The sequence below is a fragment of the Hibiscus syriacus genome, unplaced genomic scaffold (assembly GCF_006381635.1).
Source record: "Hibiscus syriacus cultivar Baekdansim isolate YM2019G1 unplaced genomic scaffold, ASM638163v2 tig00110788_pilon, whole genome shotgun sequence".
Lineage (NCBI taxonomy): Eukaryota > Viridiplantae > Streptophyta > Magnoliopsida > Malvales > Malvaceae > Hibiscus > Hibiscus syriacus.
Window position 1 is genome coordinate 244911 of NW_024062863.1, and position 12475 is coordinate 257385.

General features: G+C 37.7%; 1 protein-coding gene across 9 annotated transcripts; it reads right to left on the reverse strand.

The window, feature by feature from the left end:
• Positions 1 to 1329: 1329 nt before the first annotated feature.
• LOC120140845 lies at positions 1330 to 12039 on the reverse strand. Of its 9 annotated transcripts, XM_039155839.1 has the most exons (19): positions 11918 to 12039; positions 11642 to 11736; positions 8894 to 11004; positions 8427 to 8786; positions 7961 to 8119; positions 7374 to 7517; positions 7123 to 7316; positions 6633 to 6957; positions 6477 to 6549; positions 6260 to 6312; positions 6067 to 6171; positions 4242 to 5983; positions 3906 to 4011; positions 3323 to 3503; positions 2958 to 3025; positions 2737 to 2852; positions 1842 to 2648; positions 1690 to 1771; positions 1330 to 1559 (listed from the first exon to the last, which is right to left on the reverse strand). In XM_039155839.1, exons 3-19 carry the CDS (start codon positions 10992 to 10994, stop codon positions 1543 to 1545), a joined length of 6633 nt encoding a protein of 2210 aa, XP_039011770.1. In that variant the 5' UTR covers positions 10995 to 11004; positions 11642 to 11736; positions 11918 to 12039; the 3' UTR covers positions 1330 to 1542. The 9 variants fall into 9 exon arrangements, with proteins under 9 accessions (XP_039011770.1, XP_039011765.1, XP_039011772.1 ...); XM_039155834.1 differs by having other exon boundaries at positions 7123 to 7517; positions 11669 to 11736; XM_039155841.1 differs by having other exon boundaries at positions 7123 to 7517; positions 8427 to 8783; positions 8957 to 11004.
• Positions 12040 to 12475: the final 436 nt, after the last annotated feature.

The following is a 12475-nucleotide window of genomic DNA, read 5'->3' on the forward strand; positions in this document are numbered from 1 at the left end:
CTTGGTTTGCTAGATGAACTATATTGATGTTATTAAATCATTAATTTATTAAAAATACTCTACAATGATACATGATTTTGATTTTTCTTTGTTAAATAGAGAATTCTATTGACGTGTAGATTTTTAAAAGGACATGAGTGTAAAGACTTAGTTCATTGACATTAAAATCTAAATAAATAGATATAAAAAATATGGATATAAATGCTTGACTAAAAAGTTGAGTTATTTACAAAAATTGATTTAAAGAAACGTTAACGAACTAAATGACATCGGTGGTAAAAAAATTATTAATGTTCTTTGAGGTTCAGGTTTGAGCATGAATGTCAGAGTGTAAACGTTCAATATCAAATGATTAAGAAATATCTTTGAATAGATATTACCTTATACTTACCTCATATTAATTAAAAAAAGAAAGAAAGAATATAATTAGTATTGATACAAATCGTTAAACATCAATCGTTAACATGGACAATCCATTAAATATAACACTAACAACTTTTCTTTTAATTTTTTTTTGAAACTTCGTAATTTTAATTTATTGAATTCTTGAAGTTAAATATAAATAAAATCGAGTTGACTCAAATCCAAATTACCAAATCATTATGAACTCGTGATATGCAAGTCACCAGCTCACCACGGAACTGTATAAACGAGTTCTCATCGACTGGAGAAAATCACCTTTTTAATTTCCTCGCCGTTAATGTTTTACCTTACGGACAGTCTGGAAGAATGCAGAACAAAAACGAAATAAACATATGCACGTTGCTTTGCTTTGTGTTCTAAAACCTTGACCGTAAAATAAAATACATCTTCTCAAATACATACTGACTATATTCTATGCAAAATACATACTTCCTTTTGTTTTCCCTATTGGAATCTCCATTTAGCAGCTTAATTTCTCCCTTTTGGATCAATAAAAATATCTATAAAGAATCCGAAAATTTCAAAATTCATGGCCTTTGACTGAATCCAATTCTATAAAATTGATATTTTAAAATATTCTAATTCAGAATATATCGGAATAGTTTTTGTGATATCATTTAAAATAAAAAATTTCTAACCTAACTTGATTCAAAATAATAATTATTATAATCTCTATACATATTCAAAGATGGTTATTATAAAACTCTTACGTCGTATTTATCTTGTTAAATGTAATCGGACGAGTTGGGTCAAGACGGGTTTTTACACCAAAATTCGAGATAAGAGCTGGTGGAAACCTTTAATTTTCAGGTAGGAGTCGGGACGGTAACAGCCAAAACGACCCACCCCATCCCCGTACTTATAATACTGCATGTCGTGCATATTACGGAACGTAGAAAGCCATGGGCCAATGAGAACTCATATTATAACTATAAACAAAACTAAAAATCAATTGAAAAATAAATATTATAAAATCTACTGCTACATCTCAAATCCAAAGAAGCAATTCTGGTTCCTAGCTCTATCTGCCGTGTCATAAATTACACTATTTAATGTTTGCCTGCTCATCCAATTTCTCAAAAGACTGGATTCCCATGTCGCAAAACAGCTGCCTTCCTCTCAACCTTGGTTATTTCCTGTTATATAGACCGGACTGATTACATTACACGCATGGTCGGTGCACATTCGACGACAAGCAATACGAAAAGGAATGGTAAACATTACATTGCTTGAAGAATACCAAGTGATGAGAGATTTAAACTTCACCTCTAGTACTCCTGCTTTGACCTTTGTCGTGCAAAACCGGAACTTTCGAGACGAGCAATGAGCTTTGCAGTCCTTCCAAGAGCTGCGGACGACAAACAAGATCGGTAAGCCACACAAAGACAAAGAGCAAAGGAATACATCTGTTTACTTACTCTTGATGTCGGCTGAATCTTCCGATTAGATCTACGAGGTTCAACAGCTTCAGAGACGGTTTTAGTTTCCTCCTCAACTCTAGCCGACTTCCCAGAACCCGGTGCAAGTTTCCCTTTACTAATGCGTTCAGATTTAGCATTTGAGATGGAAGCTTTCTCGAGGATTACATCTGATGAGGCAGCCATAGAAGAAAATAATACCCGGCACTCTGCTGCTCCATCTGAACTTGGAAACGATCTGAACTCAGTGTTATGCTCTCCTGATATATTCTCAGCATCATCAGGTTTGGAACCCACATTGCTTGATAAGCTGTCCTTCTGAGGAACAGTTCTACTAGAAACACTGGGTGTTTTTCCAGACTTTAGAACCTTAGGCTTGGATACAACCATTCGTTTTTCCTTTGGTTCAATTTTACTTTTTGTTCTACCAGGCTCAGGTCCCCGAGGCATTGATTTTTTTGTAAATTTAGCAGAATCACTTGTTTCATGAGTTCTACTGGTCTGATCTGCAACATAATGTTTGCTTACTTCCATAAACTTTCTCTTCTTTCCTGGCTTAGGAACACCAAAAATAACCCTTGAACCTTCCTTTTTCAAACCCGAACGTTTCATTCTTTGTGAACCAAGCATACTCTCATCCCTAGTGCATTTACCAATATTAAATATTTTTTCACCCACAGGTAAATCCAGCAATCTCTTGTCATCAGGTTTCTTAGATTCCTCATTGTCAAAACTTTTTGTTCTTTCGTCTTTGGAATCTGCCACGGGACTTCCAATCCTTGGTCGCTTTTCCAGTGGGGTATCACCCTGAAAACCAGATCAACTACTTAGTCCAAACAAGCCATTAAAGTATTTTCAGAGAAACGTCTGCCAGAAATATAAGTCAATGTATCACCTCACGGGAAGAGCCATCATTATCCCTGGAACTGGACCATTCAACCCAGTTACGATTCTTCCACACCAGAGAAGGACGTAGAAGCCATGCTTTAACAACAGATGTTTCTCCTTGAGCTGCAGTAAAAATAACAAATAAAACCTTTATAATTCTCAAAGCAAAGGCTGCATAGACATTAATTCAGAGAAGATAACAAACAAGATTATTAACGTCACAAATACCGGGAAAATGGACAGTATACGATGTTTCATCTTTCTTGCTCTGCTCTTTGACAACTCCCTCCCACCAGCTGAAAGTCAAATATTTCAACACGGTAAATCTAACAGTATCCAAAGTAACAATATTACTAGTATATTATGTTTTGAGTATGCATAAGAAATAATGGATTCATTTTGTAGTATATGTTCAAGGGAAATAAGACAAACACTCATGTAGCTAGTTTGGCTAGCAAATCATTACAAATTATCCTTTCACTACATACTCATAATTCATATTGATTTTTTAATGCCCAAATTATCTTCAATAGTAACATTCCTTTTCCGATCCGATGCACTACAAGAATATATAGAAAACAATGCATGCATACCTATCTTGCATCCATGCATCAACACTATCTCCAACGGACCAATTATAGTCCTCCATGGCACCCCTGCGCCTCTTCCTCGTTCTTTCAAATGGCATGACTGTAATAGGACGAGCAGTGCGTATCCTGGGTGTTCTATCCCCTTCACCTTCAAGCTCCACCCATTCCTTTAGCCTATCACCATCTGTAAGACCCATCAGTCAAAACAAGTTTGTTAAGAAAGCAACCTCATTAATTTATATGTGCATGAGACAACCTCCAGTTATCTCCAAAGAAGATGATTTTCACATAAGAAATCATTGCAACACACTAGACGTGTAGACAAATACATTAGAAAAGTAAGGCATCCTCATTTTGGTGTATTTAATTGTATATTTTATCTCCCCATACATCATTCAAGTAGAAGTCCAGATTCAGAAAAGAAACAATCTTATGCATTATTCCCCAAAAATAAAGTAAAAAAATTGGCTAGACATCAACATGGGATTTATTAAAAATTAAGGACAAGGATTGTCTAACAGATGATCTTTATTTATTATCATCACTCAGTTGATTCAACCAAAGCAAGCTATGTGTTATAGCTCACCCTCTGATCGAAGTTCATTGTAACAAACGTAAGCTTTGCCATCTTTCAAATCCAGAATATCAGCTAGGAACCATGCAACTTTCGAGCAACCTCCATCTCTCAATACCTATAAATCAGGAAATGGTAAATTGTAAATGATCATACAATGAACCTAAGATCAACAAAACACGTTCAACTGCAACACTTTCCTAAAGTAACTAAGACAAATGCAAAAAATTTCAAATGCAACGGTATATGGACATTTCCATGAAATAAAACTGCATCGTTAGAACTCAGTGAAACATAATTTACCAAAGATTAAAACCTAAACTTATATATCAAGTACAATCTACAAACCTCAACATGGGAACCTTCCCTCATATTGTTATCTTTCAAAGTTTCCTCTTCTTTCCCATGTTCAGCATTAGTGGGCACTCCTGTACTTTTGGCAATATCTGAAGCTTTGAGGCCCTTTTGTCCCATTTTATCATTTCCAAATGTTGCAGCAGCACCCAGAATCTCATCTGTCAGCCTGGAATGATCCTGCATCGACTCTCTGGCCATATCTCTAAGAAATGATGACATTTCATGGTTATTACTCTGCTTCTCGCTCTTATCAATGGGAACCTCTTGTGGATGCCGGGAAAATGAACCAGGAGCCTCCACATTACCACCTTTCTTTACATGTTCTTTGACAACATCATCTGGCTCAGAAGGTGCATGGGGTACTTTCCAGTATGCCTCTGGACCAGCTTCTACCAATTTAGTCAATGAGAAAGGCTCACCCATAACAATTTTCCCAGCCTGTGATACTGCTTCAGCTGCCAGCTCAGCAGCCTTAACAACAGCATCCATGTTTTCGGCTTGCTTTGACGCAGCTGAAGCAGCTTCTACCCTACTCGTAGAAGCTTCCTTTGCAGCAACAATAACAAAATTTGAACTAGTAGCAGCATCTTCACCCCTCAAGTCAGATGCAGGAGTTGCCTTGTCAAGGTTCACACTACCAGAAGAGATTGCATTAGTAGTTGGAAGAGGATTTCTGTAGCCACTTGAGACCGATGCTTCATCAGCCATCAGCTTTGCTTGTATGGCAGCATTTGAGGCAACACTGGCAGCTGCAGCTGCAGCCTTTGCAACAGAAGCAGCTGCTGCAATTGCGACAGCTGTGGAAGTCAGCTTAGTTTCAACATCTGGTACCAACTCAGAATTTTTCTGCTTCTCCAACTGATTCCATATTTCCCGAGTGTGACTAACAGCAGCAGCAGCAAGGGCAGCAGCAGCCTCAGCCTGCTTCTGTGCCTCCTTGAGTTTACCAAGGGTCTCTTCAGACAGAGTAGCCTTCTGATCTGAATCTCGATCACCATTTTTTATATGATCAGCAGCCACAGATGTAATAAAATTGTTAGTGGGCAACTTTGAAATAATGGTAGCAGGGCTTGTAATACCAGCAGGTGTAGAGGCATGACTATTCACAACAGTAGCCAAAACAGACTCTGCTTGAGAATGCAGTATAATCTTCCCAGGGTCCTCAGAAACAGACTTTTTCCTTTTTCTAGGCTTTGGATCAGCAGGATTCTGACTAGATCTGGATGTTACTTTTTTGTTATCAAGCAGGGGAGTCCCTGCAAAGGCATTAGCAGGACCCTCACTCTGGACTGTAAGAACTGTGGAAACCTGCCTAATGACAGAAGAATTAGGCACAGTTGTCTCTCTTTCTGGTGTTAAATTAACTGCTTCTGTGATGGGAAGTACAGGAAAATGAGCACTGCTATCAGATGCGGAACTCTGTGGAACCCAGGGGCCACGAAAAGGGTATTGGGACACCCAAGGAGCATTATGTCCAACAAAATTCCTTATAGGTGAAGTATGCAAAAGAGAAAGTGATTGCCGATAATCCACAACTGCACCTCTTGGAAAGCTACTAGGTTGAACAGCATCACCGGCAGGCGTAGGAATAGTCCAAAGTGGTGAGGAAAGGGGGATCATTGGCTTTTCAGTTGTTGTTGGAGTACCCCTCCCGCTAGACTGACTAGCAGGTGAGGATGTAATCTTAGTCTGCAGTACATTTTGTTTGATTGATTGATCAGGAGTTTTAGCACCTGAGCATCTCACCAAGGCATGCAGTTAATAGGCAACAGAACCAGAATATATTATTTCAACAATTTAAGGTCAAGATAGATACCTATATGTGCCTGCAACGGAGTTTCAGGGTTTTCAAGATGAGATTTTTGACAATGTGCCCTGTCCATACATGCTCGCCAGGCTTTCTCCCATATGGTTCTTCCATCTGCATTAGATGCAAAATAGTTATTATATATTTTTTATTTTTAAAAAAGTCCAAGGTAACATAATAGCTAAGGATAAGAAAACCGAACCAGGTCCCCCAAATGCTGATATCATACAAGACTCATCCGGTACTGTTAATTGACTGCAACAACAATATATTAGATAGCTGAGCTAAAATGATTAAAAGTCCCAAGGAGAAAAGCAAAAGCCATAGACAACTAGATTTGACAATGATATTACAATGCCAAAACATGTCAATGCAGTACGAATATATACCAAAATGAAAAGAAAAGTTACACAACTTACATCAGAGCTCCATATACAAAAATTTGCGCACGCAACTGAACTTGTTGCAAATCTGTAAAAGGCTGGTGAAAAACTGCAGATGAAGAACTGAGGTTTTTTAGTCCAGCAAACTAGATACAGACAAAAAAAGAACACTAAATGGTTTCATATTACCACCTTCCATGTGTTCAAAGTGCTGCATCTCATTGGATTTCCCAAGCTGGCCAATTTCAGCTGTACTGAGTGATGCATTACCTGTTTTATCACTTCGTTCTGATTGTCTTGCAGGGGTCTTATCTTTTCCAACAATGCCCTTTTTAGCAGCTGCCTTTCCTGTGCTCTTACTTCCTGCTCGCCTTGTTCTGCTCTCAGAAGTCCCCTTGGAGCCACCACACACATTCTCCCTCTTGGATGTCTGAAGATTTGAGCGACTCACCTCTTCAGCTGTTTCGGGACCCACTTTGGTTGACCCAGAGGTTGATGGAGTTCTGTCACCAGCCTTCTTGATGTATGAACACAAGAGTGAGAGAACAAGTGCAAGAGAGCATGACCAGGATAAAATGATAAAATATAGCACCACAAAATACTTGAAAATAATCATCTAGAAAATAAAAATCAGGAAACTATTAGAGCAAAAAAAGGTCCACTTCAAGAAAGCAGCACTTACCGAGTATATTTTGTCATGCTGAACACTAGCAAAAGGTTGCCAATTCCTGTCAACTTCTGTTTTCGACAAACTTTCCATTGGAGGAACCTCAAAGGTGAAACTTCTGTCCATCGAAGATGCATCATTTCCTTTAGTATCCTGAGAAATAGAGTGCTCTTTGTTTGCTTCCTCACTAATGATCCCAGACACAGAAGTTTTCAGATCTTTGGATCCTTTCACAGTATTCATTCCAATTTTACTTTCTGGCTGCTCGGAAGTCCTAGTTAGAATTGGAGATCCACAGAAAGGATTGTCAAGATCAGCACTACTACCACATTCCTTCAAGTTAGTTTTACTTTGAGATTCAGATGAAGATGCAGAAGGAAAGGAACTATCATATGTCTTCGCATGATCACCTGCAAAATCAAATTTATCCATCAAAAGAATAACATGAATTAATGAAGGAGGGAAAAGGAAAACCAACGAATATCATGAATCAATGTGATAGGGAAAACGGAACACTGATGAAATAGTCCCACAAGAATATAAAGCCATGAAAGAGGTTAAGCATGCAATTAATTTATGGACTGTGCATCCCTAGAAACAAGTCAACAGTTCATAAATTACCCTTAAACAGGAAATCACTTCACGGGAAGAAATTCCAAGCAAAAGGAGATACATCCCAATAAAACCTAGGGGTAAGTGGGAGAGGGTGGCAAAAACAGAAGACAAACCAACTTTTACCGACATGACAGATAACCGACCTATGGGACAAGAATGATAAATGAAGGATTCCACCATGACAGGCTTAAAATATCTAATTACAATTACTTCAGGGAAAAATGATAAAGAAACTCACCATCAGCATGATGCACATCAATATGACCACTAAACTCTTGAGAATGTAATTTGGGGTCACTATCTTCTGGATGATTTTGGTCAGCATGGGACAGTTCCTTTGAAGTTGAAGGGACAGAATTTGTTGATGTCTTGTTCTTCTCTGGAATGGATCCAACACCTGAGGGAAATTTATTGTAGTGGACATTACCTTGTGAAGTTCGAACAACAAAATGCAAGGATATGTGCTTCGTAAAGTGTAAACAGTGGCTCATAACAAAATAATGGCAAGGGAACTAGGATTCAGCAACATCATGGCAAGGTATGAACAACAGTAAAACCACAATTAGTTAGAACTGCTCTAGCTGTAGCATACTACCAATAGAATTTGCATAACCTATTGGTTTAATACATTTGAAATTGCCAACAAAGGTTATTAGAGATGATTATTAGGTAAACCAGAAGTCCTACAAAACATAAAAGGTCACCTGAAGGTCCTGAAGAACCCCTAGAAATAACTTGAGCTTCATCATCATCAGTCTCTTTTACAGTTGAATCAGAGATAACAGAAGATGCATGTATATCCTTTGCAGCCTCCAAAGTGACACTGTGAAGTGTCTGTTCTCCACTTTGGCCAACAGCATTGGAGGTGTCCTCCATTGACAAGGACTGATCATCTTTCTTACAAAAGGACTGTCCACCAGTCTCACAAGATGCACCTTCGGATGAGATTCCAGAAGTCTTTATGATTGAGAAACTTGCTTCTGGAGATGAGCTTTGAACCTCCTTTGGATCCAAAACAGCAGCAGCAGGAAGATTCTTACCAGAAGGCAAAAGCATACAATCTGCTGTATCACAATAACACCAAGTTAGCAAATGATGCGGAGGTAAAAGAAAGCAAAACAAATGAAAAAAAAGTTCAGTTATAAAAATTAATGCTTAAAATCTATATTACCTGACTTGCCACTAATGGCAACATCAGATAGAAAAATTGAAGCTAATTCATTTCCTGTGTCACCTGTGCCGAAGGAAGAGGAGTCACCTCCCTTTAATACAATCAGAGATCCACCCTCCATGCAATCTGTTTTACTACAATCAGAAGTCGATTTGGTGTTCTGCTTTTCAGCAGCTGAAACATTCTGCTCAAATTTTGAATCATCAGTATGTTCAGTAACTATAAATTCTTCATCTACTCTCATCGGTTCTGCTCCCAAAGTATTGGGGGCACCATCACCTTCACCCATAGAACCTTTACCATCTTCCTCAGACAAGAAATATTTCTCAGACTTGCTGCTCAAGATTTTTGGATCAGAGTGGCAATCACTTTCTGGCAAATCTTTCTTCTCTGTGGCATTAGATGTTATCTGCACCATTGAATCCAAGTTATCCAACTTTGATTCTCGACTCACAGAAATTTGAGTATCAATATTGCTGATTTCACTTTCCTGCTCCTTAATGGTAGTAACACCAACAAAGGGCATTGGTGATATGTCATGTAACGTTCCTACAGATAAGACATTATCATTGGATATGTCAGTCTGCAGAGTACTTTCTACACCCAAGCCCTCACTGCACCCTTCCACCATATGGAGGTCAGAATTCTCTTTCAATATCCTATCAGAAGGCTCCCCCACAGTAGGTATGATATTTCCAACATGTCCATCTTCCCCAGATTGCATGTCTGAAACTGAATGCTTATGCACATCTGAGGTAACACTTGCAACTGCATTTCCAATCAAGTTCTCACCATCAATGTGAATTTCTTGGCTCAAAGCAACACTTTCCCTTGCTAAACTGACCACATTTTCATCAACAGTAACATTTTTCAAATATGTTGTATCTTGCCTCTCTAAAAGAGCACTATTTGCACAGGCATTTTGCACAGAGGAAATCAAAATATCAACTTGTGACCCTGAAGCAAAATTATCTACCTGTTCCTTGTTATCTACAAATTGATCAACCGAAGCTTCCACTTGATTTTCATCTTTAGACTCATCTCTCTTAGGTAAGTCAGTGTTTCCCGTGTTTGGAACTTTCAATGTCCCATCAACAGAGGAGTCAAATTCATGTGTAGGAGAAACATCTTGAACTAACAGATTGTCTCCTGATACATCAACTTTCACCCCAGAAAATTTTCCAGGAATCTCATCTGTCTGTAAGACAGGCTGTATTCCATCCCCAACTTCAGGAAGACCACTACCTCCATTCGTCAAACTAGGCTCCATCTGCTTTATTATGCCACCCAGTTCATCACAGGCATCTGAATCCTTACTACTTTCACAGGAGTTTTGCACAGGTGGAACCATGATATCAATTTGTGACCCAGAAGCAAAGTTATCTACATGTTCCCTGTTATCCATGCATTGATCAACTGATGCTTCCACTTGATTTTCACTAACAACAATTTGTTCATCATCTTTAGACTCATCTCTCACAGATAAGTCAGTACTTCTCATCTTTGGAGCTTTCAATTCATGTGCTTGAGAAACACTGTCAACAAACAACAGATCTCCCAATACATCACCATTTAACCCAGAAAATTTTCCTGGAATCTCACCGGTCTGTGAAGCAGGTTGTAAGCCATTCCCTACTTTAGTAAGATCACTATCTCCATGTTTCAAACTAGGCTCCATATGCTTTATTATGCCACCGCCCAGTTCATCATGGGCATCTGAATCCTTACTAGTGGTTTGACCAAGAATACTATCGTCCTGACCTACAGATTTTAATAGCATTTCAACCGATTCAGAAGAGGCTGCCTCAGACCAGACATTGTTTCGTCTAGAAATTGAACAAGGTTCAGCTGCGCTCGAACTAAATACAATCTCAGTACTCCCCTGTGAAAAATCTTCGATCCACTGGTTATCTTCACAACTTTCAATGCCAAGAAAAACTTCAGTTTCAGCCAGACTATCAAATCTTAAATGTCCATGAAGGTTATCATCAAAATCAAATCTTGGGAGACCATATGGGCGTAAAACAGGAGGAAATTTACTGTTCCCTTCGCCAGCTAAATGAAGATTCGGACTTTGGAGCTTATTGTCATTATAATCCATGAGTGTATCCCTACAACAGAAAAAACTTAGAAGAAAAATGGGTTGTTGAATGCAGTTCAAATATTACATAGGTAAAGGGATCAGACTCCAGACTTTTAAGAGTATCCTTGTACAATGTGAATGATGCAGGAAAGGTGTAAAGTTAAGAAGCTTTCTCTAATCACACTACCCAGTTCACTACTTCCTATAGAGTTGAATGCAAAATTACAGTTCAAAGAACAAAATGGATTAATTAATGCGAAGCATTAAAAAAGATACTAAATGTTCACACTGAATAGCCCGATGTCATAAAAGAAAATGACTAGTAAAAATTAACAGTGTAGATAGTATTTTTTTTTTTTTGCTTTCCCAATATAGCATGAAAACTCAAACAACTACATTTATGAAGTTTGATGCAAGTCAATTCAAAATAGGATAATGTTCGCAAAATTTTATTTGCATGTAAACATGCACAAAACCACTGACTCGAATACGTTAACTATAAAGTTATTTAAAGGAAAAAGAAGTGGCTCAATCTAAACTTTAACACTGAACTCTCGACTTCAAAAGGACAGACAAATGTTTTCAAGTTCTATTTAAACATGCAAATGAAAAACCTAAAACATAATTTGTTTAATAAATTACCAAGTAGGAAAATGAACAGTTACCAGAGCAAGTAAGTCTAAAGACGCTACCTCCCTCCATCCGGTGATGAAACCCAGGCTGTTTGATCTCAACTCCTCCCTAGTCCTACGGTCATTTACTGCACCATAAAACTCCAATTCATAACAAAAAACACTTTAACCACGAATAAAACAACAAGACGGAATCAAACTATGAACAAAGAGGAAACCAAAAAATAGAAGATAAAAGTAAAAGGAAATGTGCTTGAATAAAACCAAAGGTGACTGGGGAGATAATTAATTGAAGAATTAATGACTCACCAGAATGTTGAATTCTCCGGCTGATCGAGTTAGGGTTCCGGCAAACCAGTACAAGCAAACAAAATAAGTCAGTTAGAGAAAGGAGGGGTGAGGAAAATGATGAAAACGAGGGATGGTAAATCTTAATTTTGAACCAAAAATAAAATAAAAGTAAACCTCTAAAAATGGCGATCATCGGATGGCCCTCAATGCTTTGATATAAGACACGTGGCTAATTATAAAACAACAGTTAATGTTAACAAGACGGTGACTCTGTTTCGCGACAGACGAGTTCGATTTGCAGCATGTGGTGAAAATTGACGGTGTGTTATCTGTAAAATTATACTCTTCTCTCCTTTCAAAGTAGAGTGATTTCCCACATTTATAGCATTTTTCTGAGTAAAGATATAATTTTTTAATTTTAGAAAACTCCATCTAGGTATTTTTTTAATATTTTAAAATTTAATGAAATTTTAAATTAGAGTTTCAAATTTCTATTAATACTTTCACTATAATTTTTTATATAATTAATATAAAAAAAATAAAACGTTGATTTTTATGGAAAATGAAGGAACAACT